Raw genomic sequence first — 27,938 nt, 5'->3', positions numbered from 1 at the left:
AATAATTTAGGAGTCGACTCTACTGTAAACACCAATAGACAAAACAAACAGTTCGACATAACTCAAACGGATGATGGAGGTTATATCATCGGGGAGCTTTAACAGAACAAATATAGAAATAATGAACATTGATCATTAATATTCTAAGTATAAGGTAGATACATGCGTTAAAGAAAGGCTATTCATGAAAAAAGGTGTCAGAGCCTGTGCTCATTTTTTAGTTATTTTATCGGTTTATTAATTGCGCTGATAGTTATGATGAATCCTATTTGTTCATAAACAAACTGTTCTCTTTCTTTGATATTATTATTTACATGCCCCTACATTCTTAGACTCTTAAACATACAGGATCCAAAAGGGGGTTTTCGCTGTGATTCCAGAGAACCATTTTGGGTTCCCAAAATACCCATTTTAATAATCCAAAGAACCTTTTTTCCACTATAAAATGGAACCATCAATGCCACTAAATAAAGTGTCTAACATATGTGTTAGGGGTGGGAGATATTGTAAACAAAAAAAACAAATAGATTAATTTCTTCTAATTATTCATTTGTGATTAACAATTGAGACTAAAAACCGTAGCTTTGCTCAATGAGGTGTAAAAAAAGCACAAACAGGCGCATGTAACACAGTAGTTAAAAATCATTTAATATTTTATACATATATTTATATATGTACACATTAACTTGTATTCCTGTAATGGTAACTTTTGATGTGGTCAAAAATCCATCGACGGAGAACACCGCAGGTCAGACCTGCCAATTTCCCAAGGTTCGGCTATAGAGACCCCCCGAGGGGAGATCATAGAAAAGCGTACTCTACCACTTACATCTACTCGGCCCTTTTGTGCTGTAGACACCTGCTTTATCTTGTGCTGAGCTCCTCTGCCTTTACAATAGGTGTCAGGTTTTAATCCAAACCATGTTTTCTTACCTCCTTGAGGCGATTAGTAACGTCTATTCCTCACAATGCGTTTTTGCCTCGACTGAACGAAACATTTCTGCTAGAGCAGGTGCTAAGGACAAACTGAAGTTGTTTGTACAGCTAATCATAGCATCCCTAGACACCATTGTGTTCTGCTGTTCCGTCAGTTTCTCTTTGTGAATAACATGTTTTTAAAAGGATTACAAATGCTGATATGCACAAGGAGCTTACTTTCTAGGCATAAAACATTACTTATTGAGCTGAAGGCATAAATGAGGAGGGACAATCGTGGATTTTTGTCCAGAATACACCGATGGGTAGGGAAGACCGTCACCTGCGTATCCACAGCTCTTTCTCTAGAAATGTCAAAGACTCAGTGCAGTAAATACATAATCTGAATACTTTCAGATCCTTGAAGACAATGTTTTAGAGCATTGGTGATGCGGAATGTGTGCATGATGCTGCTGAAATGTGGCGGGAAAAGCGCTTTAGAGAAAGGGGTTTGTGGAGGAACCTCCTGTTTGGTAAGGTCCCGCCGGGCATCCGCCCTGAAGAGAAGACGACAAGAGAAGACAAAAACGTAAGCATTGGAGTGGACAAAGAAACATTGTTGGGAAGGTTTGTTCATTTCTGCCATCCAGCAACAACACATTGAAGATTTAGTAGCCCATTAGAAGTACCGATACTTTTCAAAGACAATATTAAATTATATCAAGTTAATTCTACTTTAAATTATCATGATAATTGTGGATAAGACAACTTGAGAACATAATATGCATGTTCAAATGCAGCCTAATAGATGTAAAACCACTAAGAGTCAGACTGTCAATTACACCAAACAAAGTCGATGTAAACAATCGGTCCCGCTCATTTTTCACACAGATTTGTGCGTGAAATGTAGGAACAGCTGAAAAAGCTTGTGCAACAAAAATCACATACCCTGGGTGGTCTTATAAGCATGTTAAGATTAAATTTCATACATCAAAGAGCAAGAAAAGGTGCCTGAGCTGCGAGGTTCACCTGCATGAAGATCCAGATTTGCATATGTATAGCTGGCTAATCAGATCTAAATCTGGGTCTGTTTTAAAGCTGTTTAGTGTTTGAACTTGTTTTGTGCACACTTCGAGGATTTTCCTGCGTGTGCTTTCAGGCTTCCTTTAGACAGCATCATGTTTGCCGAGAGAAGAAAGGAAAGTGTGGTTAACGTGGTCGCTCATTTAAAATACTCCATTTTTTAACGTTCCAACGAGGTTAAGAACAAATCCATGTATGCACATTGTGAATTAGGTGGAAATTTTCTGTGAGAACTTCTCCTGTGTATATAAATAAGAATTATCCACACAATTATTAGTGAATGAAAAACAATGTTTGGCTATGTTTTAAAGCAGTGGTTCTTAACCAGGGGGACGGTGCCACACTAATGAGAGGACAGAAGAGTGACTTAAAATTACTTAAATTAATATACTATAATTAATGTTTTTTTTTTGTTCTTTTTTTGAACATACAGTTCTTTACATTTCTGGAATCACAAAACAAATTGTGTTTAATTCATATATCAACACTCCCAGTTTCTGATAAAGGCCTACTGAAGTGCCCTGAAATGTGCAGCGTTATTCAATGTGTGACAATTTCCAATGGGACATATCGAACAGCTCCTCCCCTTTTTTTAAAATAGCCAATATAGCGGTTCGTTCATATCACAACTATCACAGTAATTGATGTTGGTGCATGGCACCGGTGTCATCTCTTCCATTCGTCAGTGCTGCTTCTAATGCTGAGACTTTGTAACCGTTTCTCCTCCTTATCGCTTTAAAATACAGCATTCTGTGTAGAATTCTAATGGGTCTGATACGTTTACACGCGTACTGCAGTGGTTCGCGTGCCACTAATGTGAAACCAGACTTCCTTTGCCCCAATTGAAAGCATCTTAATCGTTCCCTATACCCTATATAGTGCATCATGTTCCTTTCACCATATAGAAAATAGCAATTGTGTGAAAAAAATGACCAATTTCAGCTGCAGCGTCTATTTATAATGTTGGGGACGGGACACTTCATATTCTAGAGAACATTTGATTGGACAGAAAATCTGATGAGAAGCTGAAGTGCAGTGATGTCATCAAAATCGTTGATCCATATTGGCATGACAGTCTTATATCCTCTAAATGCAGATGTTGTCATTGTTTTGGAGCTCACTCTCTTATAAATAACCTTAAGGCTAACATATTCATACTAAAAGCCAAAACATTTTGATTTCATGGGGACTTTAATTATGACAAAGCTGCTTGTTCCAACTTTAAGCAGAAACACCAGAGGGGGGCTTTAAAGCAATAGAAATAAATAATATACTTCATACTTTGTGTTTACCTCATAGCCATTGGCTTGCTTACCATGAATGGGTTGCTAGAGATCCCAGGTCCTGTGACCGGCTGCCCATAGTTGCCCATAGGTTTGGCCTGTCCGTAGGCTGGAAACCCCCCTGAGGAGGACCATAAATGAAGAAAGGCCATGGAGCTGGTGTGTCACATTCAGACAACTGACCTCAATGCTAAAGCACTGAACCTGCTACTCCAACACATGCAACACCAAAACTCACATCAAAGCAGGAAAAGCAAAAAGAGTTGATGCTTAATACAATACAAACACAGCCTCATGACTTATAATAGTATGCATAAAAAAAAAGGAATAAGCCACTGGGGGAGTTGGGCCATCTCACACTCACGAAAACACAAATATAGTCTCACATACCATTGGGCTGTTGGTGGTAGGCTGCAGGTGGGGGAAAGGGACCTTGGCCAGGGAATTGCTGCTGGAAGGTCCCACTAAAACTGGTTGGCAGGCAGTAACTGGTTGAGTTCCCAAAGCCAGCTGGCATGCTCATGGAGCCAGTGCCAAATGAGGCTAAAGTAAATAAAAGGAGACCAGAGGAGGAGTAGCATGTTTCATCTGCTCATTCCTTGAATGGACACACACATAACGAGCATGCTGTTCTCGACCAAAGCTAGGTTTTACCTGCGGTGGCTGCTGCTCTTCCATTGGTTTGGAATGGATTTGTAGATATGGGCTCCTGAACCATCCCAGCAGCCACAAATGGGTTTGTGGAGGGAGCAGCTACACGGTAAAAAGTGTTGAGTCAGTTTAAAAGACTAACATGTTAAAACTTACTTAAACGAATCTGAAAAGTTCCACCTGCAAAACCTTGTTGCATGTTGGGTAGTCCTGGCTGAGCTGGAGGTGCAGCGGCTCCTGGGACACCTCCATACACACTTTGGTAGTGCAAGAATACACAAAAACATATGCATGAACAGCCTAAAAAGCGAGGTGGATTGTGCAGAGTATATAAGTAATGCAGTGACTTCTCACCCTTGTGCACTCCCACTAGTAACGGTGGAACTGAGGACACTGTCAAGCTCAGCTAGGGCAGCGTAACGGTCCCCTCGCGATAAACTGCTCTGAGGTGGGGCAGGGGCCATACTGGGTAGTGGAGGAATGGATATGCCTCCTCCTGAATGGCATAAATCAGGTATAGCTTATATGTATACTCATTTATTCAAGACTTAGTACCAGATTTACAAACAGCTTGCGCCAGCACAAACCTCTTTTGGCATTTAAAAACTACCGTCAAGATTTACTGAAGACACGTAGTGAAAAATTTGCGCTCAAAAGGCGTGGACAGGGTTATTTTTTGCGGCTGACCTTATTACTTTCAGAGGCAAAATTTATGGGAGGAGAGTACAAAATGAATCATGCAAGGCTATTTACTAAGGTTTACGCTTGTCCATTAACTGGTATTTGCGAAAAAAGCATTTCTTCAACCAGACGCTAATTTGCGCATCTCTTGGTAGATTGGGTTGGTCATTATGGAAATTATCCGGCTGCGTCTGTGTTCTTTAATTTGCATGTCATCAGTAGATCATGAACAGTCAGTAGATCAAGCCACTCCCTCTTTTGGAATTGCGCTGTCACGCTAATTTGCCGTTTAGTAAATCTCGCCCTTTATGTATTAAATAAACTGAATTATGAAGCACAGTTAAAAACAACTTCCGTTGACCAATGTGCTTTACAAAAAGACATAAGTAACAAACATAACCATGAAATACATTCAGGCAGGCACGATGTCACAAGTGGACAAACAGAGCATAAAAGAGTAAGGTATCAAATCATAGAATGGAAGCAGGATAAAAAGAAACAATTTAAAAATGGGTAATGTAGGGGCAGTTCTGATTTGAATGGGCAGACTGTTCTAAAGTTTAGGTGGGGCTTTGGCATTTGCTCGATCGCCCCTAGACTTTAGCCTGGTTTTTCAACTAAAAGCCTCTGATTGGCAGACCTTATAAGGGAGCTCACACTGGGGGATGATCTATCAACAGGTCAGAGAGGGATCTAAATCAATTCTATAGCACACAGGTAGCCAATGCAAAGACCATAGAACAGGGGGAATATTGCTCATGCACATTATCAACAACAAAAAAGTTTGTCCATAATAACAAAGGATGTTCACATGTTCTTAGATATGTACTCTGTATTCATGTTGGTTTTGTATGGATTTTATACCATTTTCACAACAAAAAAAGAGACTCTGAAAACTTAATGTGGTGTAACTATCAAGTAAAAAGTAATACATATTTTCCTTACACCTGGAATACAAATGTTATTATTATATTATAAACTAATGATTTTGTGAGTTGCACCACATGACATTTTACAACCTGAGCTAATCTTGTTTTGTCACACAGTCATGAAGGTACACTATATTGCCAAAAGTATTAGTTCCAATCACCAATCCATGGCCAAAGGTGTATAAATCAAGGACCTAGGCATGCAGACTGCTCCTACAAACATTTGTGAAAGAATGGGTCGTTCTCAGGAGCTCAGTGAATTCAAGCGTGGTACCGTGATAGGTTTCCACCTGTGCAATAAGACAAATATTCAGATATTTCCTCACTACTAAATATTCTCCGGTCAAATTATAACAAGTTGGAAGCAATTGGAAACAGCGGGGTCAGCGCATGCTGAGGCGCATGGTGCGCAGAAGTCGCCAACTTTCTGCAGAGTCAAAAGCTACTGTTGGAAACTATTTTCCTCCTTTAAGCAAAGACCAGGAGACTTGGATATATCTTCAGCAGGATTCCTTATTGAGAACTTGCGCCGTGTTTCAGCTGTGGTCATCAAGTCTAACTCAAACAGTATAAAACACTGTAATTTATCTACATTTCAGGGGGAGGGATTACACAGCAGAGGAGGAGACAATCTAAACAAAAGAATGCAAATCACATTAACATTACAGTGCCACCAGTCCTAATCCAATCAGCATAACAGTGTCATCCGAATGCATAGATGCTAATCCAATTACTCTGACAATATTGTGCTCTGAGCTTGTCATTCTAAATGGTCAGGAAGGGCATAAAGACAAAAGACTAATGTCTCAAACCCATGGGCTGATTAACTTGATCTTGTTAGAATGTAGTCAATCTTTACCTCAAACTGTAAAACAGTATGTATTTCAAACGTTTACTTAAATTTGTAATCTTACACTACAGACCTCCATTCTTTGTGTGGCCTTCAGATTAGCTAAAGAACAGTGCGTAGAGAGCTTCATGGAATGGGTTTCCATTGCGGAGCAGCTGCATCCAAGCCTGACATCACCAAGTACAATGCAAAACATTGGATGCAGTGGAGTACTGCATTGGATGCAAGAGTCCACTGGACTCTAGAGCATGATGAAAAAGGATGGCCCTTCTCGTCCAACGTTAGTGCCTGACCACAAATGCGCTTCTAGAAGAATGGTCAAAAATTCACACTTCTAAACCTTGTGGAAAGCCTTCCCAGAAGAGTTGAAGCAGCTATAGCTACAAAGGGTGGGCCAACTCCATATTAAACACTACAGATGAAAAAAAATGGGATGACATTAAAGTTCATGTGCATGTAAAGGCAGGCGTCCCAAAACTTTTGCCAATATAGTGTATGTAGGGGTCCTCTCTAGGATATAATTTACTGTTTTCTGTCTATTTTTTGGTTTGTTTACCCCTGCATGTTGAAAAACATATTTTTCTCCAAAGAAACAATAAAAGATTGTCAAACTACTTAATGTTTGCTTTTTAAGAATTTTTTCTTAAATTAATTCAAAGATGCAGACAAAAAAATAAGTTAAAGTTAAGTAAAAAAAAAAAAAGAGGATAATTTATTTTACCCATTATCTTCCTTAAATGACTTGTACAGTACTGTTAAAGTAAGCCAGCAGCAAGAGAGGTGACATTTAGCCAATAACATTCTGTAACAGCCATGACAGGAAATAGAAATATCCGTGAACATAATACACAATAGATGGGGGCAGGGTGTGGTACCTGAGTGGGGTTGTTGAAGGGGAGGCTTTGAGGGGGGTGATGTGCCAAAATGTGATGGTACACTGGCGTTTCCAAAAGAATCAAAATTGGCAAATTCTGTGGTGGAATCATTTTGTGCTACAAATGGCATAGGGTGAACAAAAAACATCAATGAACAGGACTGATGAGGAACGTTAAAGTGACATTCTAAAATCATGGTTCTGATATAATTGTAGACAATCAAAAGAAAAACACTGAGCTGACTGACTTCACTCACAACTGGTTGTAGAGTAGGGTAGATGAAATGACATTTAAAGGGATAGTTCATCCAAAAATGAAAAATCTGTCTTCATTTTCTGAACTCTTGTTGCATTTGATCTGTTTTTATTCATATAATGAAAGTCAGTGGGGTCCAAAACAGCATTGGATCCAACAAACTGTCATTGTATGGAAAAATATGTTTCACAGACAAAAGGTTTGAAACAAATTGAGATTGAGCAAACACATTTTCACAGAATTTTCATTTTTGGGTGTACTATCCCTTTAAATGAATGACAAAAAGCTACACGATGATTAACAGTGGCAAAACAATTAAAGGAACTTGTGACCAGCCACAGAATCTAAATATTCTCTTCCCTTATACATAAATCAGGGCTGTCAATCTATTAAAAATCTTAATGGTTACCTGAAGGCCTGTTAAAATGTGCAAAATTAGCAAAGTTTGAGGAGCTGGCAGTTTGAGCTTGAGGGGCAGCAAAAATATCTCCACCCAAGTCAGAGAGGAGGTCAAATTTCTTCTCCTGGCCTGCAGACAGGGCCTGAACACGACTGGTCACTGGGGACTGAGAGAGAAACGTGGGGAAGGCATGAAGAGAAAAGCAGGGCATAGCCTGATTTTAAGGAGAAGAACTAACTGTTCGGTGGTTCCGAATGAAAGTACAAACGTGTAGGTTGTTGTGCGTAGTTACCTGGTTAGATGGAGTCTTGGTAAGATGCAGGGTTTTGAGGGGCTGGGGAAGAACCTCTGGGGTGCTACTGGTACTGCTAGCAGATGAACCAGATATTGAGGCCTGCACAGAAGCTATCACCTTGGCTTGTTCTGGGGGAACATACCTGCAAATGACGGTGGCACAATAATAGAGCTCTCAATTTGTAGGCCAACCCGGAAGGCTAATTTGCCATGGGCTCCCTGGGGATTTTATAATGAGTTTTTAGAATAGAGGCTTTTGATTTATGAGTAAAAAAAAAAAGTCTGCATGGTTAACATGACTTGAAGAGCTTTGTTCTACAACATATTTGACACAGTCATACATTACCCTTCAAAAGTTTGGGGCGGTAAGATGTTTTTTGAAAGAAGTCTCTTATATTCACCAAGGCTGCACTTATTAGAGGACTACTCTTAAACTGAAATCTACCATTCTAAAATCCCATTTGAAAGGGAACTCATGGCCTTAACCCTCTGGTGCTCTTTGCGTGTCGGTCAAAAATTACAGATTTTTTTATTTCAATGAAATGAATGTACTATATTTTAGTTTGATTTTTTATTTTATTTTCATTTATCCTTTATTTTTCCAGAAAGGTCACATTGAGATTAAAAGAAATCTCTTCTTCCAGGGAGTCCTGGCCAAGATGGCTGTAATAAAATTTCACATAAACATATAACAGGCATGATTAATTCTAAACATTCAAAGCTAAAACACTTATCATAAATCAATAAATTAATTAAAACTGCAACATGACTTTACCCTGCAATACATTTTTGAACATATTCAAAGGAGGAATTGATCATGTTTTTTATTTCATATTTTGTATTTTAAGGGGATTTTATGGTACCAAATTATATTTACGCTGTATTTATAATCCATTTGTTTACTTTTTGAGCATTGACCTGAAAATTAAGTGTCCAACTTAAACTGCCTTAAATCTTGAATGCAGAGACTTAAGTTTGACCTTTTTTAAAGACAACACTTGGCAAATTATTGCTGAAGAGAAATTAAAAAAGAAAGAAAGTGAACTTAAAAGTTACAGAATTGTATTGTTATGAAAAAATTTACAAAAAATACTTTTCATTTTTATATGAAATATATTTTTTCAAAAACACGTTTTACTCTACAACTACAAGAAAATCAGCGCCATAAATCTAAACGAATTGTGTTCCAAATGTGAGTTTAATATCTAAAAAAATTCGCTTTCAGTAAGATTTTGTTTGGCCGCAGTACCAAAAGTTTAGCCTGGATGCCAGCCGAACTTAGCCGCGCCCGCAACATTTTTCCTCGGGCAGTTCCTATTCTGACTAGAATTGAGTATGACGATGTCAGGCTACCAAAAGTTTTCACTAGGTGAAATTCCTCTCCCATTCATTTCCAATTCGAGGAGTACAAGTCTGCCTATTTTTTGATGACCTGTTTAAAGTACATATACTAAATTTCACTCCGGTAAAAGTATTAAGGAATCCTTTTAAATTTTATTTGAGTAAAAGTACTTGATTTTTAATGTATTTAAGTATTAAAAGTAAAAATGTACTGATCGATGAATGTTTATTTTGTAATTTTATATACTTTATATTTAATACTTTATATTAATTTTATGGTAACACTACAATAAGGTTTCATTTGTTAACATTAGTTAATGCATTAACTAACATGAACTAAGTATTTATATAATTTGAACTGCTACTGTAGTAGGGAAGATACTTGGGCATCTTAATGTTATGCATTTTATTTTAATGTTATGTTTAGGATTGTTTTTTTGTTTTTTTTACCTAAAACCTACCCCGTTTAGGTGGTGATGTGTGACATGTCCGCATTCAACCATTACAGTGGGCTGCCTTGAACAGCTCGCCCTTTTACAGCAGATTTGGTTCACAAAAAACTGACAGTCGTGACCTAAATATGATTTTAATTTACAATAATCCATCTTCTTAGCATTTGCAAGATTCTACATTGTAACTTACTTTTTGCAGCATCAGTCAAGCGTAGGGGTGGGAATCACAGGGTACCAAACGATACGATACATGGCTCATGATACGATAATATCACGATACAGCAATTCTGCAATAATCAATATATTGCTAGACAATCCTATAATGATACATCACAATATCTGTCTAACTATGAAAACAAAATGCCTGTGAAAAGTTTAAGTGCAGGTTTTCCAGACTTTGGACTTAAACGTGGCTAGAGCATCTATTATTTTACTCGCACAACTTTCCGCCATTCTGTTAAAACCTCTTTTTCTTAGGCTAGTTAACTTATGTTTCCTTCATTCATGTGTTGAATGCCACCTCAAGGAGCCATGAAGTAGCAATGCTGGGAGCAGGGAAATCTATTTAGAGCTCATTAATTAAAATATCGATATTTGGCGCCAGCGTATCGATTTATGCTATGGGTGAGAATTTTTTCTTTACAGTTTGTAAATTCATCAACAGAAAATCAAAAACTGTGGCGTTTTAGGACTGTGGGCTGGCAGGTCTGTGAAGGTTCAATGCGGATTTAGATTTTAGGATTTAGACAGTACAGATTTTGTATTTTAATGTCATTTCCTGATTGCATGATCTCAAAAGCATTTTGCTCATAAGACATACAAAGCAAAAAACATCATGCTATACAAAAACATTTCACAAACGGAGGATGGATCTGACCAGAGACTTCTTACCATCTTTTCTTCTCATATTTCTCCTGAAGAAACTCTTTGACTTTCTGAGGTTCACGGAAATCTGGGACCACGGAGCTCTTGTCATCATACAACCCCAGCCAGATGTGTTTGCAGACCTGAGCACAAAAAAAAGAGACAATATTTAAGAGGAGCCTCAGCATGTGCATAGACTATAATGTGTTAAAGCGTGTAGTACCTCATTGCTGTGTTTTTGTAAGAACTCGATTTCCTGTTGGGTGAAAGTTGTCATAGAAATGGACTTCACTCTGTGTGGAGGGTTGATGCCTCGTCTGGAATACAAATCAAATGACAGACATCACAGACTGGTCACTGTAGAGACTGACGATCTCTAATTCTGCCAGTCGTACATTATTAGTGGTGCTTACGTTTATTATTCTTCTGGATAAAACATCTTTTCACTATTTGAGGCACAAATGATGCCTCAATATTTATGGGATTTTGAAGAGAGATGTTCTATGACTTTTTAAAAATAATCATACTTTTGATTTTTGTTGGCAGATTAAAAAATTGATTATTAATTAAACTATTACTAATATTGAAATGTAAAATAATTGTTATACATTTAAATCATTATAATTGACATAAGACAGTGTACTATAGCACTTCAGATCCCTGCGGCCCTGTCAAATTTATCAACCCTCTACAATGCGAGTAAAACACTCGCATATGCGAGTAAATCGTCACGCTGGGCGATTAAATAATACCTATCATTAGCCATTGGCTAATAAATTCTCAGATTTTACTCGCCAGTGTGTGTGTGTGTTAGATGCTAAGAATAAGTTTAGCATAATAGAGCCCCATTGTGAACCCGGAAATGTTGAGACCACCAAAGTTTTATTGCAGAAATGTGAAGTATGGGTCCCCAGCATACAGAAACTGCCGGATGCTAATTTGAACATGTTGAGCAATTTGCATAATTAGCATTATTAGCTTAATCCTCCATTTTGACCACATATTTTGCACTGTATGGCCAATTTATACAATATGCGAGTGGTTTTAGAGGATGCTGATTTCATTTCTGGCACTTTCAGACTTAAAAATGGTAATTCTATAACAAATTTGGATTTTCTTTTATTAATTTCGGACAATTTTAGGTTATTTTCATGGTAAACACAATCTCACATTTCAGAATCACAAGAGTTCTTGCTCTTTGATGTGAATGTTAACCTACATTTGTTTACATTTCTCAAGGTCTGGGGTCCGTTCTTCGTACGTCGCTAACTCAGTTAGCCGGATTTGATTGTTGATGATTTGGCACGATCTTTGATTGTTTGGTTCTTCGACGCTCATCCTGGACTTGCTGTCATAGCAACAGGTCCATAAGCTTAAACCTGCTCGAGAGCAGGCTTATTTCATGTAAACAGGATTAGATTGCATCTTGAGGTGATCCTTAAAATCTGTCCCAGCCACTGCTACTTTATTACAAGAGTTCATTACTGAACCAGGGACAATAATAATCATTTTAAATAATTTTACATTTACGCATTTGGCAGATGCTTTTACCCAAAGCGACTTACATTGCATTCAAGGTAGACATTTTACATTTTGTCAGTTCTTGCTTTCCCTGGGAATTGAACCCATGACCTTGGCGTTGCTAGCGCCATGCTCTACTGTTTGAGCTACAGGAAAGCTGTATTATAATAATAATAATAATAATAATAATAATAATAATAATAATAATAATAATAATAATAATAATAATATAAAAATGTTATATTGTATAAGTATATGAGAATGTATATAATATTATAATGTTGTGTATAATACTATAGACACAGCCACTTGATTGAGCGATTTATTTGTGATGGAATAATTATTGGAGGTTTACACAAATGTTGTACAGTTAATCTGAAATGTGCATTAATTTAAGTGATCATGGATATTATGGGAGTGGCTTGATACAGCGCAAGAGATGCAGATCATTTAATCTCGACCCTTAAGAAACTTTAATACGGTCACGTTACAAATCTGCTTCAAATTGAATAAAAAATTGAATACAAATGTAAAGGGTGTACATATACTGTATAAAATCGTGAATATAAATAATTGGTAATCACGTTAAAAAAAAGGTTTCATTCATTTATCATTTTATCTATTATAACTTTTATGTTGGTTTAGTCGTTTGGCTGTTTCCTTATAAAGGTCCAGAAATTTGTGGGGGGGTTTTGCGTAATATGCCAAGTTTTTAGCCAGGTGGCTTTTTTAATTATATGATGTCATTAAGTTGCTGTCTTGATGCCAGCCAATCGCTGCATTGCTGATCGTGGTTTCGAGTATCGATGCATCTGCCCTCTTCAGGAAACACAAGAATGCACAGTAATCTTAGATAACTTAATCCAGATATTTTAATCCAATCCACAAATTCGTTTGAAGAACCAAATTAGCCAGACATGAGTTATCATGATTAAAAGATCTGGGATCTGTCAAATCATCTTAGATGTATTAAGCAAAGTACGAAGAACGGACCCCAGGTCATGTTTTAATGAAAATAAGCTGTTGCAGCTAGCTGTTAGTTGTAATAAGTATGTTGTAAAGCAAGGGAGCCTATAGTTTTAAAGTCGAAATTCACCTTGCAAATATTTTCTTCTTATATCGCCTTAATATTCGTACAAAAGTCAGTCATGGGATTTAATGTTGACATTTTAATGTTGACATTACTTATGTTTTCACATTAAGATAAAAGGTGGACAGCGTTATAATGACAGTATTGTTCAATACATTGTGATTTTCTAGTCAGATCCATTTTGTGCATTCCATTAAAATTAGTTACCATTATTTAAAAATGTCTGATTCTTTTTTTTTTTAAGAATTCAGACAACTTGTGGTTTGATAAGGAAAGGATTAAAAACAGTCGATATTCAGTGTTATTGCTGCTTTCTGAAGTTGTGGAGGATTATTTAACCATTCGACCCTAGGGTTAAGTACTTTCAAAACAAAGAAAAATGGTTTGATCAGGTCGAAATGTCGGGAAAGAAGTTAAAATATCTGGGTCCAAAGGAATAGCTACTATGCTAATTAAGAGCGAGGAGCTAGGAGACACAACCATACATGAGACTTTGTCAAACATTATTGCTACTGATGTTGCTTCATCAGATTCTGTGCTATGTCACAAATCTTGCTACAGCTATACTTCTCGCTCTAGAAATGTGAGCAAACGCAAGTCAGACTCATGTCAGACTCAGCTCGGAAAGCAAATCATTCACTCTCAACTTTCTGCCTTTCAAAACGTTGCTTGTTCTGCGGTCTTATTTGTGAAGAAAAAGACTGTGGTATTTTTTGTGAACATTTTGTTTTAGACTTAAGATAGGCCAGGCCTTCCATCCTTCAAAGATGTGATTTTGTCTAAATGTGATGAACGGTAGGATGATTGGGCAGAAGTTGTGAAGCTACGGGTGAATGGCATCATGGACCTACCTGCAGCTGATGCTCAGTATCACTCCAAGTGTAACAATGCTTTCAGGAAGGTAATCAAATTGACAGCTGCCTAGCTTCGGCCATAGACCACATGAGTGCAAACAAGTCAGTGACTTGGACGGTCTCGAATTACATGATGTTTTGAATTAGTCACTAATTCTGGGAGTTTGTGCCGGAAGCAAATGCTAGCCAACCTATGTGATTATTATTATGGTGATGCCGTTATTGTACTGGGAGTTGAAGGATGCCAGTTGATTGCTGGCTTTAGGCAGTACATTGGTCAATCACTCAAATTAGTAGGACAAACTGGCCTCTCCAATGACCTCTCCGATGATGTCAACAAGGTTGTCAGAAAAGTGCGGGCAGAGGTCCAGAATATTCCATTGCCTTGTGAATACGACCTTGGCAGCTTTAGGCATGAAAGGATCATTCAAGATGGAAAAATGGAATGGCACTGTTCTCAGCATAAATGCAACTGCAGAGAATCTGGGTGACCAATGTGGTCCCATTCTGGTCATGCATGCTCTTTCGGGATGTGATACCACCTCATATTCTGTCGGGAAGGTGTCTGCACTCAAGGACATGAGAGTCGTACCTGGTAAGCTTCTCCACTGTATTGGAGAGGCAGAAGCCACAGATTTACAGATCACAAAAGCAACAAGGGCTTTATTTCAGGCTCTGTACAATAAGAGGAACTCTGTAACCTTGGATGCAGCCCAGTATGAAATTTGCCGAAAGCACAAAAGGCCCCCAACACTGAAGACACTACCTCCTACAGAGCGCAATCTGCACCTTCATGGAAGACGTGCCCACCTACAGGTGCTGCTATGGAAAGCAGCAGGCCAGCCTGATCCACCAGCTGTGGATATCACCTTTTTTGGATGGGACAAGAAGATGGGCTTAAAGGAAGGAGAGGAACTGATTATGCCCACCCAAGATTCAAATCCACTTGCTCCTCCTGCTTTGTTAGATGTTGTCAGCTGTGGTTGCAAAGCCGGGTTGAAACCTTGCACATCAGCAAAGTGCAGCTGTAGGTCTGGCCTGTACCAGTTATTGTTCCTGCAAAGGCAATGATGGTATATTCTGCAATATACTTACACACCACCATGAACACAAAGAGAGGGATGAAGGGTCTGGAGAAGATGATTGTTTTGACTGGGACCTCATTGGATCTTGCAACTTGCGGACCAACCTGGGTAGCCCTTCCGCCATTCGGGCGTTGCCCTAGTGACTTGCAGGGCCTGTCTTGTATGGCACGTGTATATTGTATATTTGTTCGTTGATCACATATGGTGATGGGCTTAGGTTATGTCATCTCATTGGGTGTCTTAAAGAGCTACCCCATTAAAGGTCCCGTTTTTCCCGTTTTTTTTAAGCTTTGATTGTGTTTACAGTGTGCAATATAACGTGTTCATGTTTCGCGTGTAAAAAAAACAGTATTTTTCACACAATTTACTTATCTGTATATCGCTGTTTTCACTGTCCTAAAAACGGCTTGAGGATTTCCTTGTTCTATGAAGTCCCTCCTTCAGAAATACGTAACGAGTTCTGATTGTGCCAGCGGTTCCCGTGTTGTGATTCGACAGCAGCTTAGCGCACGTTGCCCAGAAAGGTCACGCCTCTTACCATAACGGGGAGAAGCATGTGCTCAAAGTACAGCGTCCCTGGGATGGCCAAACAAAGGTGATTTGAATCCGGGATGAAAATAACAGCGTCTCGACGACATGGTGACAAACACACTCTACGAACGCAACACTTCCTCTTCTCCATGTGGGAGAGCAACAAGACCACGCCCCCTTTTTGCGTATTCTTGTGGGCGGAGGTTAGTCAACAAACTGTTCTACTGACGTCATTAAAGCAGGATGTACAGGGATGTAGTCCAAACCGGCCGTTCGCTGTAGGCTTTGAAAGGGAACTTCTGTTAAATAAAATATCTCGCTTGGCATTGAACTTTGAGCTTTATAATTTTACAGGTATTATTTATGCTCTAACAGCAACATTGCACTCTAACTAAAGTTTGAAAAATGGGATCACGAAGAACAGGACCTTTAATATGCATCGTACAGTTGCAGGATCCAAGTTGTCAAATACCCGCATTGCCTTTTCCACCAGAAATGCATAACATTCAGCCTAACAAAGATTAATTGTTTATCCAAAAAGCAATTTTGAATCTTCAAAAGTGTCAGGAGGAGATTCAGCTTCACTACACCCTGAAAACAATTAGGGCTGTAATCTCCCAGTCGATTAGTCGATTATTAGTCGATACGTTCTGGCTCGACCAAAATTCCGATTGGTCAATTTTTTGCCACGTTCATTTCATAAGGTGGAAAGCACTAATTGCTAATGGGGGTGTTTTCAGAGCACCCCTGTTTCACAGGTAACAGACTGTCTTCAGAACACCCCCATTGTTTTCACTTCTTTTGGATTAGCCCAACCAACTGGCGAAGAGAAGTCACTCGCTGGTCCTTTGTTTTTCATTCCCCGCTGGCTCAAACGCACGCCCATAGCGGTAAACTTGAGGAACGCCCATCAACATACACATGAGGGGAAGCGTCACAACCAAGCCTGTAGTGCTCCTGTCAGAAACTGAAGCTTCCGAGCCTCGATCGCCCCCCGGTGGCTGGTCCCAGTATAGCTCCTAAACTCCACCCCTCCATGTATTTGAATGGACGCGAGACACACTAAACAATTCAATTACACTTCAAATAATTGTTTCCTAAAGATGGTTTCTGTCCTTTTAGGCAGTTTTTATTACGATGATTTCATTTCAAGTGTTCGTTTTTTAAATAAGTTTAGTTTTAGTGAGTTATGTGATGCTATAAAAACGGGGGGTGTGACGTCATGATTGACAGCTGAGATTGATGGCTTCTCCGAGTGAAGTTGTCACTGAGGCACTAACGGACTTTTTTCGGGATTTTTGGGAGGAGATTGGAGCTTTAGCTTTAATTTCTACATTTCTATAACTGTTTATTTCACACCAACATAATGAATTGTTATGCATCTGTGAGAGTGTGGGCGGGCTCTTGATAATCGCGCCTCTACTTCCTGTTCTCTTCCGCGCAACTCCGGTCCCGAGATCGCTACTGCGCAGACTCGGTCCCAAGATGTCAGCGCCGTGAGCGGGCATACAAAAGCTTCAACTATGGTACAGCGGAAGTCAATGAAGTCGCGTCGTCCATATTTTTTTACGGTCTATGGTCACAACCAAGCCTGTAGTGCTCCTCTCAGAAACTGAAGCTTCCGAGCCTCGATCGTCCCCCGGTGGTTGGTCCCAGTATAGCTCCTAAACCCCACCCCTCCATGTATTAGAATGGACGCGAGACACACAAAAAAATTCAATTACACTTCAAATAATTGTTTCCTAAAGATGGTTTCTGTCATTTTAGGCAGTTTTTATTACGATGATTTCATTTCAAGTGTTCGTTTTTTAAATAAGTTTAGTTTTAGTTTGTTATTTGATGCTATAAAAACGGGGGGTGGGACGTCATGATTGACTGCTAAGATTGACGGCTTCTCTGAGTGAAGTTGTCACTGAGGCACTAACGGACTTTTTTCTGGATTTTGGGGAAGAGATTGGAGCTTTAGCTTTCATTTCTACATTTCTATAACTGTTTATTCCACACCAACATAATTATTTGTTCTGCATTAGTGAGAGTGTGGGCGGGCTTTTGATAATCGCGCCTCTACTTCCTGCTCTCTACTGCGCAACTCCGGTCCCGAGATCGCTACTGCGCAGACTCGTCCCAAGATGTCAGCGCCGTGTGCGGGCCTACGAAAGCTTCAACTCTGGTCAGCGGAAGTCAATGAAGTCACGTCGTCCATATTTTTTTACGGTCTATGGTCACAACACGGCGCTAGTGGATCTGTACTGTCAGTTTTGCCACGTTCATTTCATCAGGTGGAAAGCACTAATTGCTAATGGAGGCGTTTTCAGAGCACCCCTGTTTCACAGGTAACAGTCTGTCTTCAGAACACCCCCCTTGTTTTCACGTCTTTTGGATTAGCCCAACCCACTGGAGAAGAGAGACAGATTGAAGAAGGCTAGTTTTCTTTTCTGTATATTATTTATTTAATTGTGAGAGCGTTTTTTCTGCTCTTGATCTGGCTTGTTTAATAAATATTCCTTTTTTATTAAAGTGGACGTGCCTTTAAGTCTATTCGTGTCTCAGCCGCGAAGCTGAGCTCCTGTTCGAGCTGCACAGAGCGGCTGAAATGATAGTGTCTGTCAGTTATTATAATACATATGACTAGGGATGTCCCGATCAGGTTTTTTTGCCCGAGTCATTTGATTTTGAATAACTACCAATACCGAGTCCCGGTCCGATACTTCTATAATATAAGTATATACTTCTATATGTTAGTGGGCAGTAGATTATCTGTCATACCTCCTCTCTCCTTTTTTCATCATTCTCTAATTTCTATAAGCCTCCTCATTTACATCACTCTTTCTTTTTGTCTCCTTCTCTTGCCCCGTCTCTTCCCCTCCTAAAGCTGAGCTCTGGTTGATAGTCTTTACATTGTTTAACATTTTATATATTAAAACAGCTGTTAAATATGAAATGTTTCGTTTGGCTACGTGCATCTCGCACCGTTTACTGAAGCATTTTACTCGCACAGCAGCTTCTGCGTATAAAGCCTGCATACTTTAATTTGATTGGTCATCTCAAATATTTTGATATTGATGAGCGGTGACGTGACAGACCGCAGGCAGGGCAGTTCAGACAAGAATATATCCTTGCAGCACTAAAGTAGTGTTCATACTCTATTAGGCAATAATTTTGCAACATTTATTACATTTAACACATATTAAAGGTCCCATTCCGCATGATCCCATTGTTCAAACTTTAGTTAGTGTGTAATGTTGCTGTTAGAGCATAAATAATACCTGTAAAATTATAAAGCTCAAAGTTCAATGCCAAGCGAGATATTTTATTTAACAGAAGTTCCCTTTCAAAGCCTACAGCGAACGGCTGGCTTGGACTACATCCTGGTACTTCCTGCTATAATTACGTCAGTAGAGCAGTAGAACAGACTAACCTCCGCCCACAAAGAAACGCGAAAAAGGGGGCGCGGTCTTGTTGCTGTCCCACGTGGAGAAGCGGACGGTCGCGTGGAGAAAAGGAACTGTTGCGTTGAGTGTGTTTATCGCCATGTCGTCGAGACGCTGTTATTTTCATCCAGGAGTCAAATCACCTTTGTTTGGCTTTCCCAGGGACGCTGTAGAGATTATTGAACGCATACATCTCTCCGTTAAGAGGCGTGACCTTTCCAACATGCGCTAAGCTGCTGTCGAATCACAACACAGGAACTGCTGGCACGTGCGCTAAGCTGTGGTCGAATTACAACACGGTAAGCGCTGGCACAATCAGAACTCGTTATGTGTTTCTGAAGGAGGGTCTTTATAGAACAGGGAAATCACCAGCCGTTTTTAGGACAGTGGAAACAGCGGTACACAGATAAGTACATTGTGTGAAAAATACTGTGTTTTTTTACACGCGAAACATGAACACATGTTATATTGCACACTGTAAACACAATCAAAGCTTCAAAAAAACACGAAGAACGGGACCTTTAACACTTTGTTGCCCTTGACTGTTCTAGTTGCTTCTATTGCTCTCATTTGTAAGTCACTTTGGATAAAAGTGTCTACTAAATGAATAATGTATTATGTACACCTCGGAAAAATACAGAGGTTCAGACCTCATATCTGGCCATCGTGTAGGCAGCCTAGTTTACCTCAACATTTTAGTTTACATGGTCGGAGCTATTCAGTCTTGTTCAGCTAGTTTCTCCACAGAGCCTTTACTGTACACATGATGTTGCACTTGTATCAAATTCAATTTACAGGGGTGTAACTGTACTGTAGGGGTGTACACAAAACTGACGGTTCGGTACCTCGGTTTTGAAATTAACGGTTCGGTAAGAGATTTACAAAATTGCTTTTTATTTATTTTTTATATTAAACAGTGGTTTACTGAAGAAAAAAAAAGTGTCTGCCCTTGAATGAATTAAATTATATCTAAAAGTTTATTGAAGATATTTCTGTAAATTATATAGGGAGCCCTTACTTGTACATTAATATTAAAGGTTAACAACAGAGCCCAAACTATTAGCCTAAATTCAGTTGCTATTTATTTTTAGGTATAATAATCAACACTCAAATAACACATTGTATGCAAACATGTAAACTTCACATAAGGCAGTTTTTGCATTAACTTCTAAATCTAATTATAAAATAGTTTTTTTCTCCAATTCATTGTTGAAATAATGTATACACAGTGTCTGTCATTGTCATGACAGGTTTATTTAACATGCATGAAATAATCAAGACATCACTAACAGGTCAAGTAGAATATAAGGAATATACAGGCTAATATAGAGCATATTTTTAGTGAAAGAGTTGACTTCTCTAGTGAATACAATTCTGTAGACACTGAAGGACTGCCTGAGTTAAATGTGATGCTAACGTTACATGACATTGTTTAGTTTACAAGCAGTTATATTGACATCTTTCCGCCGTTAAAACACTGATTGAGCGATTACACCACATATATACATGAAAGTATGTTGTAATGTATCCTCAGCATAAATTCAGATGGTCATTCATGTTTATTCTTTAGTAAGAGATGACCGTGCGCGGCCGCTTGAACTGTGATCAGTGATCAGTCACGCCACATAGAGCATCAAAACGGCATTTATCGTTTGAATTTCTTGATAAAATGGACGGAGGCCCTTGCGGAGCCTCTGTAATATTTAGTCATATTGATTCTTAACACCAGAATGTCAAAAGGACACTGACATCAGAGGGGGCGCTTTTGATTTAGAACCTTAAATTGAGGACCCATGTGGAATCCCGGAGCCCTCTGGGGGCCCCCGTCATATTTAGTCATATTGATTCTTGGCACCAGAAAGTCATAAAGTCACTGACATCGGGGGCCAGTTGCATAAACCGTTAAGACTAGTCTTACAAATTAGACATACATTTTTTTCTTTAAGACTGTTCATAACTTTTTAAAATCAGTTACTTAAAAACATAGACTGGCCTAATTTGATACAAAAAGTAAGACTGAATGTCACTTGCCTAACTGCTAGTGGGTCATACTAGATCTTAAGACACTGTCTTAACATGATGTCTTAGTTTATGCAACTGGTCCCAGGGGGTAACATTTTGACTAAAAACTTTAAATTAAGGCTCCATAGAGTCCCAGAGCCCTCAGGTGGCCCCCGGAGGCCCTTGTAAAGGCCCTGTCATATTTAATCATATTGATTCTTGGTACCAGAATGTCAAAGACACTGACATCAGGGGCAGCGCTTTTGACTTAGAACCTTAAATTGAAGCCCCATGTGGACTCCCAGAGTCCTGTGGGGCCCCCCCGGAGTCCCTTGTAAAGGCCCCGTCATATTTAATCATATTGATTCTTGGTACCAGAATGTCAAAGACACTAGTCTCAGCCTCAGACGTCATGCCCACGGACCATCGGCTGAACGACTGATGCATATGGCACACTTATCGTCATCCGATTGGTTGAACTCTACAAGATGTCTGTGAGACGCGTGTTGCATTCTTTAACGGTCCGCCTGGAAACAAATGCCGTGATGCCAAACTCCCTTGTGGAAGAAGAACGCCGTCGTGTTCACAACTGTGACATTGAGCGTTTACCGATCAACTAAATGCTGGATTTTCAAAAGTATGTGAAGTTAATGGCTCCATTGTTGCAGTAAACTTGCACAACATTCTTGAATGAATAATTTATAAATGCACGGCGGTCTGTTATTGTAGGGACATCAACTTTTTTTTTTTGACGCCCATAAACATGACACAGAACAATGCGAACCGTGATTGGTCGTGTTACATGTCAGTCAAACTTCTTGGGTGGTCCTTGACCAATGAAAGCTGCGATAGAGTCCAGACCTTCAGTCTGAAGGTCCCAGCGTGGAGTCACAAAACCCTCTGGTGGTCACTGTTGGCCCCAGACATAACTCTGCACCAAAATGTCATAGAGACATCTTCTTACCGGCCAATGAACTGATACCCCATGTGCACTGCCAGAGGCCCCAATCTCAGCACCACAATATCATCAGAGGTGGGGGACTCGAGTCACATGACTTGACACGAGTTAAGACTTAAGGTAGCACATTTTAGGACTTAAGACTTGCTTGACAAATATTAATAAAAGACTTAACGCCCATGCTCGCACCCGCACTCAGTCAGTGTTGCCAGATTGGGCGGGTTCCAGGCCGCGCTGTATACTTCATTTTCATACGAAGAGGTCGCGAGGAGTTCAAAATTGCAAAAAAAAAAAATTCACTACGAAAACGTCAAGCACTGACAGTTATCTGAATTGTGTTGCACAATGATGAATAACTGCATATCTCTATTGTTGAATAATTAACCAGTTTTGCTGAAGACGCCTACTGTGAGCGCTTCCACAGAGTAGCGTTTTGTGTGTGTGTGTGTGTGTGTGTGTTATATGGGATATCCGCGGAAGTGTTACTAGTATCTCAGTTCACAGATTGTTTGTTTCTGTATTGTTTCTATATAAAAATGTCGACACAATGTAAAGTATCTGGCTCTTGTTTTCATTCATTTTGCTCCGTTTTTATGCTTGTTGTTGTCATCTGTAGACATTGTACAAGCAAAATGTGGCGGTTGGTTAGTGTTGTATTTGTCTCGCCCCTCCTCCACTGTGATTGGGCGGCTGGGTTAAAGTCACTCCATCGTTTCTGTGCGTGTTCTGCATTGGAACTGATTTTTGACAAATTATGCAACAAAAAGTATTTTTATAGTCTCCCATTGATTGAATTTATATAAATAAATAAAAAAATGCTTAATCCCCCAACACTGCACAAATGTAAAACATTTTAGTAAACCATAATTAAAGTGAGTAATATTACATTTGTTTAAAAACATTACATTATTATGTTACAGACTTTTTCTCCCGCAACATTCAACCAGTATCATTCCAATTAATTTTGTCTATTTTTTTTTTTATTTCATTTGGGGTCAAAAGGACCCAGATCGCTTGCATAAATAGCATTTTAAGCCAATTAAGCACATTTAAGATTAAAAATAAAACCATCAATCAGACAAAGGTCAGAAAAAACTGGTATAATGGTTGACATTCTGTCCCCCTCACTTCTGAAATGATGGCTACACCATGTTAAGAGTTGATATTAGGGCTGGGCCGGTTACCGCATTACCGCAATGCCGCGGTCACGTGACGCCTACCGCGGGTCTGAGATTGTTACCGCCATCACCGCGCAAAAAAAAATAAATAAAAAATTGGCCTGCACGTGTGCACGTTGTGTCTAATTCCATGGATTGATTGATTCTAACGACATGGATTGTGTCTAATGACATGCGTGTCTTATATGGATTCAAGGTTTTCTAAACAAAACTTAATCAAAAGATGGAGCAAATCCGACCTTTCGCGAGTTGGGGAGCGCAATGTTCCATTATAACATTCCATTTGTACCTGTGTAATGTCTTTTAGCCTATAATTTGCATTTCATTTTACTAAAGCATAAAATACTGGCGCATAAGCAGGACGTGCACGTTTTAATTGCACGTGCTTAACACAATTCTCTCACATGGTTGCGCAGCCGACAATAGCGGGTAGGGAGATAGAAGTCATGAAAGCAGAAGAAGAACGCATGGGTTTGCGTCGACCGCTGGTGACCGATTTCTCCCATAGCTGGCGGGAAAAAAAAACACTGCTTCAGAAAGAACAAACTGAGCTGGACCTGCCTTAGTAGGCTACTGGTAAGTTTTAACTCTCTTCCAACTCTGTTTGGGAAAGATTGACTACAAATAAGCTGTGCCTGCGAAATTTCATTCAATATAATCAATAAATAATCTATTGTAGGCAATTAAATATAAGTAGGCTATGTGATTCTGAAATTCCAATTTCATTAAAAGGCTATCGAAAAAGATCTCCGTCTGGCAGGCTTACAAGCGCAGTAGTGTCCGACACTTTGTTAAATGAAATAGCCTTCGTTAAATTTTTGAACCACTGAGACAAAAGCGCACACGAGATATATAAATTAATATGAATATGTAAACATATATAATATAAATATATATAATAAGTAATATACAATCACGGTAGGCTAGTGTGAGCAGCGACACTGTTAAATTAAATAGCCTTCGTTAAATAGCACCACTGAGACAAAAGCGCACACGAGAGGCATATAGCCTATATATAAATTAATATAAATATGCCTAATATAATAATATAATATGTACAAATTATTTATGTAATATAAATAACAAATATAAATAATTATATATACAGTATATAGCCTATATAATTATTTATGTAATATAAATAACATATATAGGCCTATATACATATATATATATATATGTATGTATGTATGTATGTATGTACAATCATTAGCCTAAAAAGTATTCATTAAATAGCCTTGAACCACAGACAAAAGCGCACACCACGAGATACGTAAAATAATATATGTAAATGTTATAAAATATAAAAAATAAATATAAATAATAAAAGTAGCATAATATACAATCAAGGTAGTGTGAGCAGCGAGTGACTACACTTTGTTAAATTAAATAGCCTTGAGCCTTCGTTATTCTTCATTAACCACTGAGACAAAAGCGCACACAAGATGTAAATTGTAAATGTAAATTAATAGCCTGAATATTTAAAAATATGTAATATAAAAATATAAATACTATAAATATAAATATAAATAATATATTATATTATATGGGCGGGTGTGCGCGAAAGTCATTATAGTTTAAGTGATTGTTTGATGACGACGACTGTAATCTGAAATTAAAAATATTGGAAATAAATAAACAAATAAATATATATTACTGATCAATACTGATAAATAAAAATGTGTTTGTTTGTCTTTGTTTATGCTGTTCCATCTTCAGATCTGTCAGTCTGGATCTGATCTGCTTTCTCAGCAAAATATGAAGGCTGGGATGTAAACCATGGTCTAGTCTAGATTTCGTTTTGCCAGCACTTTTTTTCAGATATCATTCCATTTCTGTTCTAATTGTTCCTGTTCTAAACGTGAAAAAATAAATGTAAAATAAACATGTTCCTTATTATGTTCAATTGCCTGCGCTGGTGTGTGCGTGTGCGGCTGTGCGCGAAAGTCGAGCGGGAGCCGTTTAAAGCGGTTTACCGCTGAACCGCGGGAATTTCTTGCTTTTCAACCGCGGTAAGAAAAAATCCATACCGTCCCAGCCCTAGTTGATATAAATAATCCAAGGCACTTGAATATTATTGAAAAAAATATAAAAAGCCTTTTTCATCACACCGTTAATATTTTAAAAACAGGTGACAAGTACTGCACACCTACGCGTTGCGGCTAATGAGCATTCATCAGGGTGTGAGCAACAAACAATTTGAGTTCTCTTAAAGCTGCACTATGTAACTTTTCCATCCACTAGAGGTCGCCTATACAAAACAAAGGCGTAGTTTGATGACGTCAAGTTTGAGCGCAGAATCTTGGGACATGTGGTCTTCACCTCACAGCCGGTGGAAAAGAATCGGGATAGGACTCGGGCAGAAATCATGTTCATGGATGTGATTATTAACGTTACTGTAGTATGAAGCAGAAGCAGGAGCGATTGTTAATAAGAAGAGAGCAACAAGCCTCGTGAGCAGCGGGACCTTTATTATGGCATAGTTACCGGCGGGACTTTTATTATGCCACAGTCGCTGGTGCCATTTTTGGCTTTTCCGGTCATGAGTATGAGGTAACGCAGCTCTGTTTATCATATTACATACATCTGAGTGTGTTGAAAATTATGTTATGACGTTACTCTGTGGGTTTGCTCGGCGGCTGCTATGTTACACACTGTAGTAAGAGCGTTTCTGCAAAATAAAACCGGAAACCGAGGGTAACACAGATATGACGCAATTGACAGGCGACTCCCTCACACGTCAATTTTCTCAAATAGTTGGAAACATTTGGGATATTGTAAGTACTCAACTGAACAAAATAGATAACACTGGCCTAGTGGTTTTGGGATATTTTACTGAAACCTTTTTACATAGTGCATAGTTAATTAGTCATTTAACAATCACCTGCTCACGCTGTACAGAGAAAATTAAAATAATACAAAAAGAACGCGTCTCACCCAATATATTGGCCTAATTTCAGTTTCAATTTTAGGCTATGTAAAGTTGTTTTAATTTTTATTTATGCAATTTATTTAGATTTTTATTGTAATAACATCTCAGTTGTATGTGGACACATTTTGAGTAGAAATGCATATTGCAATTTTTGTTGCAAATAAAACTCCCATAGTCCATAACTACTGTAGTTTTAGCTTATTTCAATATATAGGCTAAATTCAGTTAAATCATCAGACATTTGTCTGATTTGCTCGACCCAAGCTATGACTTGACTTGCTTGTCACAAAAATTGACTTGAACTTGCTTGAGACTTGAAGTTAAGACTTGAGACTTGCACATGTGTGACTTACTTTATGTGTTCGAATATCAATGACATTTTCACTAAGTTGTATCACATTCAAAACCACTAATTTTTGTTCTTCAATTTATCTAATTATAAACATATTTTAAGCATACACATCTGCAATGTTTAAACATGGGTGTGACTCACACATTGACACAGTACTTTCTGAACACACACTCATAATTAGCCATAAAGCACAGACGTCACTCCGTCTTATTTGAAAGGAGCGTGAAGTTCGGCTGCTCTGGCTCTGAATCTCGAGCTATTTTTATGAAAGCTGATGTTATGATGATGTTAGAGACAGCTGGGACACATTCTGCAGATGATCTCTCGGATGGGAGGGGTTGTTAGGCATCTGCCCATACAGACTCTTGGGAAAAAACAACAAGTTCGTACACCATCTGTGCGAATATGAGGGGGCTAGTTATAAACTTACAGTATTCCGGAACAGGTGGTGCACACAAACGAGCCCACTGTCATGTTGGCGTAGGTCGGGCCGCGCTGATCGCAATCAAAGCATTTTCTATTAGGAGGCAGGCTGGTCATCTCCCGAAGCATCTTCAAGTGTTTCTCCTCCTGTTTTCGCTTGGCACTCGCCGCCATCACGAAATAATAAAGCTGTCGAGTCTAGTGCAGGTGAAGCTGTAAGTTATGGGTAAATCTAGTGCATAAACACACCCGGCAGCGCTGGAAAATCGTTCCACATAGGACAGCCAGGAATAGCCATAAACGTCCTGTTCTTCTCTGGACTGATGTGGAGCGCTCAGGCAGGGTATTCATGTCAATGCTGCCATCTACTGCACTGGAGAGAAACGCCTCTACTGTCTGGCATGTGTTCAAAAACATAAGCAATATAGGCGAGTATGCGAATATTTAATTGTGAACGAGAGCCTGACATCTGTTCCATGGTAAAGCTTTACTGAAAGATGACTCATGTTTCACAGTATACATGGCAGTCGCGTATGGGTCACACGTGATCCTCAAGGCAAAGCAGACCATTTTTTTTCTATATTTAGTCTTTTCAATCTACTGTATTGAAGACCATTCAGTCTTCTGTAATCATGTCCAGTTTTTGTGTTCATACAGCAAGTGCCAGAAGTCACCAAGTAAAACATGTACATTTTTGATTGACAAGATA

At 38.9% G+C, this 27,938-nt stretch overlaps 1 protein-coding gene across 5 annotated transcripts; it reads right to left on the bottom strand.

The window, feature by feature from the left end:
* Nucleotides 1-624: 624 nt before the first annotated feature.
* agfg1b (ArfGAP with FG repeats 1b) lies at nt 625-27,561 on the bottom strand. 5 transcript variants are annotated; one of them, XR_013816625.1, is made up of 12 exons: nt 27,237-27,561; nt 11,097-11,190; nt 10,901-11,016; nt 8,215-8,359; nt 7,932-8,088; nt 7,268-7,384; nt 4,287-4,428; nt 4,113-4,189; nt 3,936-4,034; nt 3,672-3,824; nt 3,314-3,488; nt 625-1,472 (listed from the first exon to the last, which is right to left on the bottom strand). XR_013816625.1 is itself a non-coding variant. In XM_079818507.1 (12 exons), exons 1-12 carry the CDS (start codon nt 27,401-27,403, stop codon nt 1,413-1,415), a joined length of 1,416 nt encoding a protein of 471 aa, XP_079674633.1. In that variant the 5' UTR covers nt 27,404-27,561; the 3' UTR covers nt 625-1,412. The 5 variants fall into 5 exon arrangements, 4 of the variants coding, with proteins under 4 accessions (XP_079674633.1, XP_079674634.1, XP_079674635.1 ...); XM_079818507.1 differs by having other exon boundaries at nt 3,314-3,402; XM_079818508.1 differs by having other exon boundaries at nt 3,314-3,390.
* Nucleotides 27,562-27,938: the final 377 nt, after the last annotated feature.

This window comes from Gobio gobio, assembly GCF_949357685.1.
Source record: "Gobio gobio genome assembly, chromosome: 6".
NCBI lineage: Eukaryota > Metazoa > Chordata > Actinopteri > Cypriniformes > Gobionidae > Gobio > Gobio gobio.
Note: the sequence above shows the minus strand (reverse complement) of the source record. Positions and strands in the feature narration are given on the sequence as shown.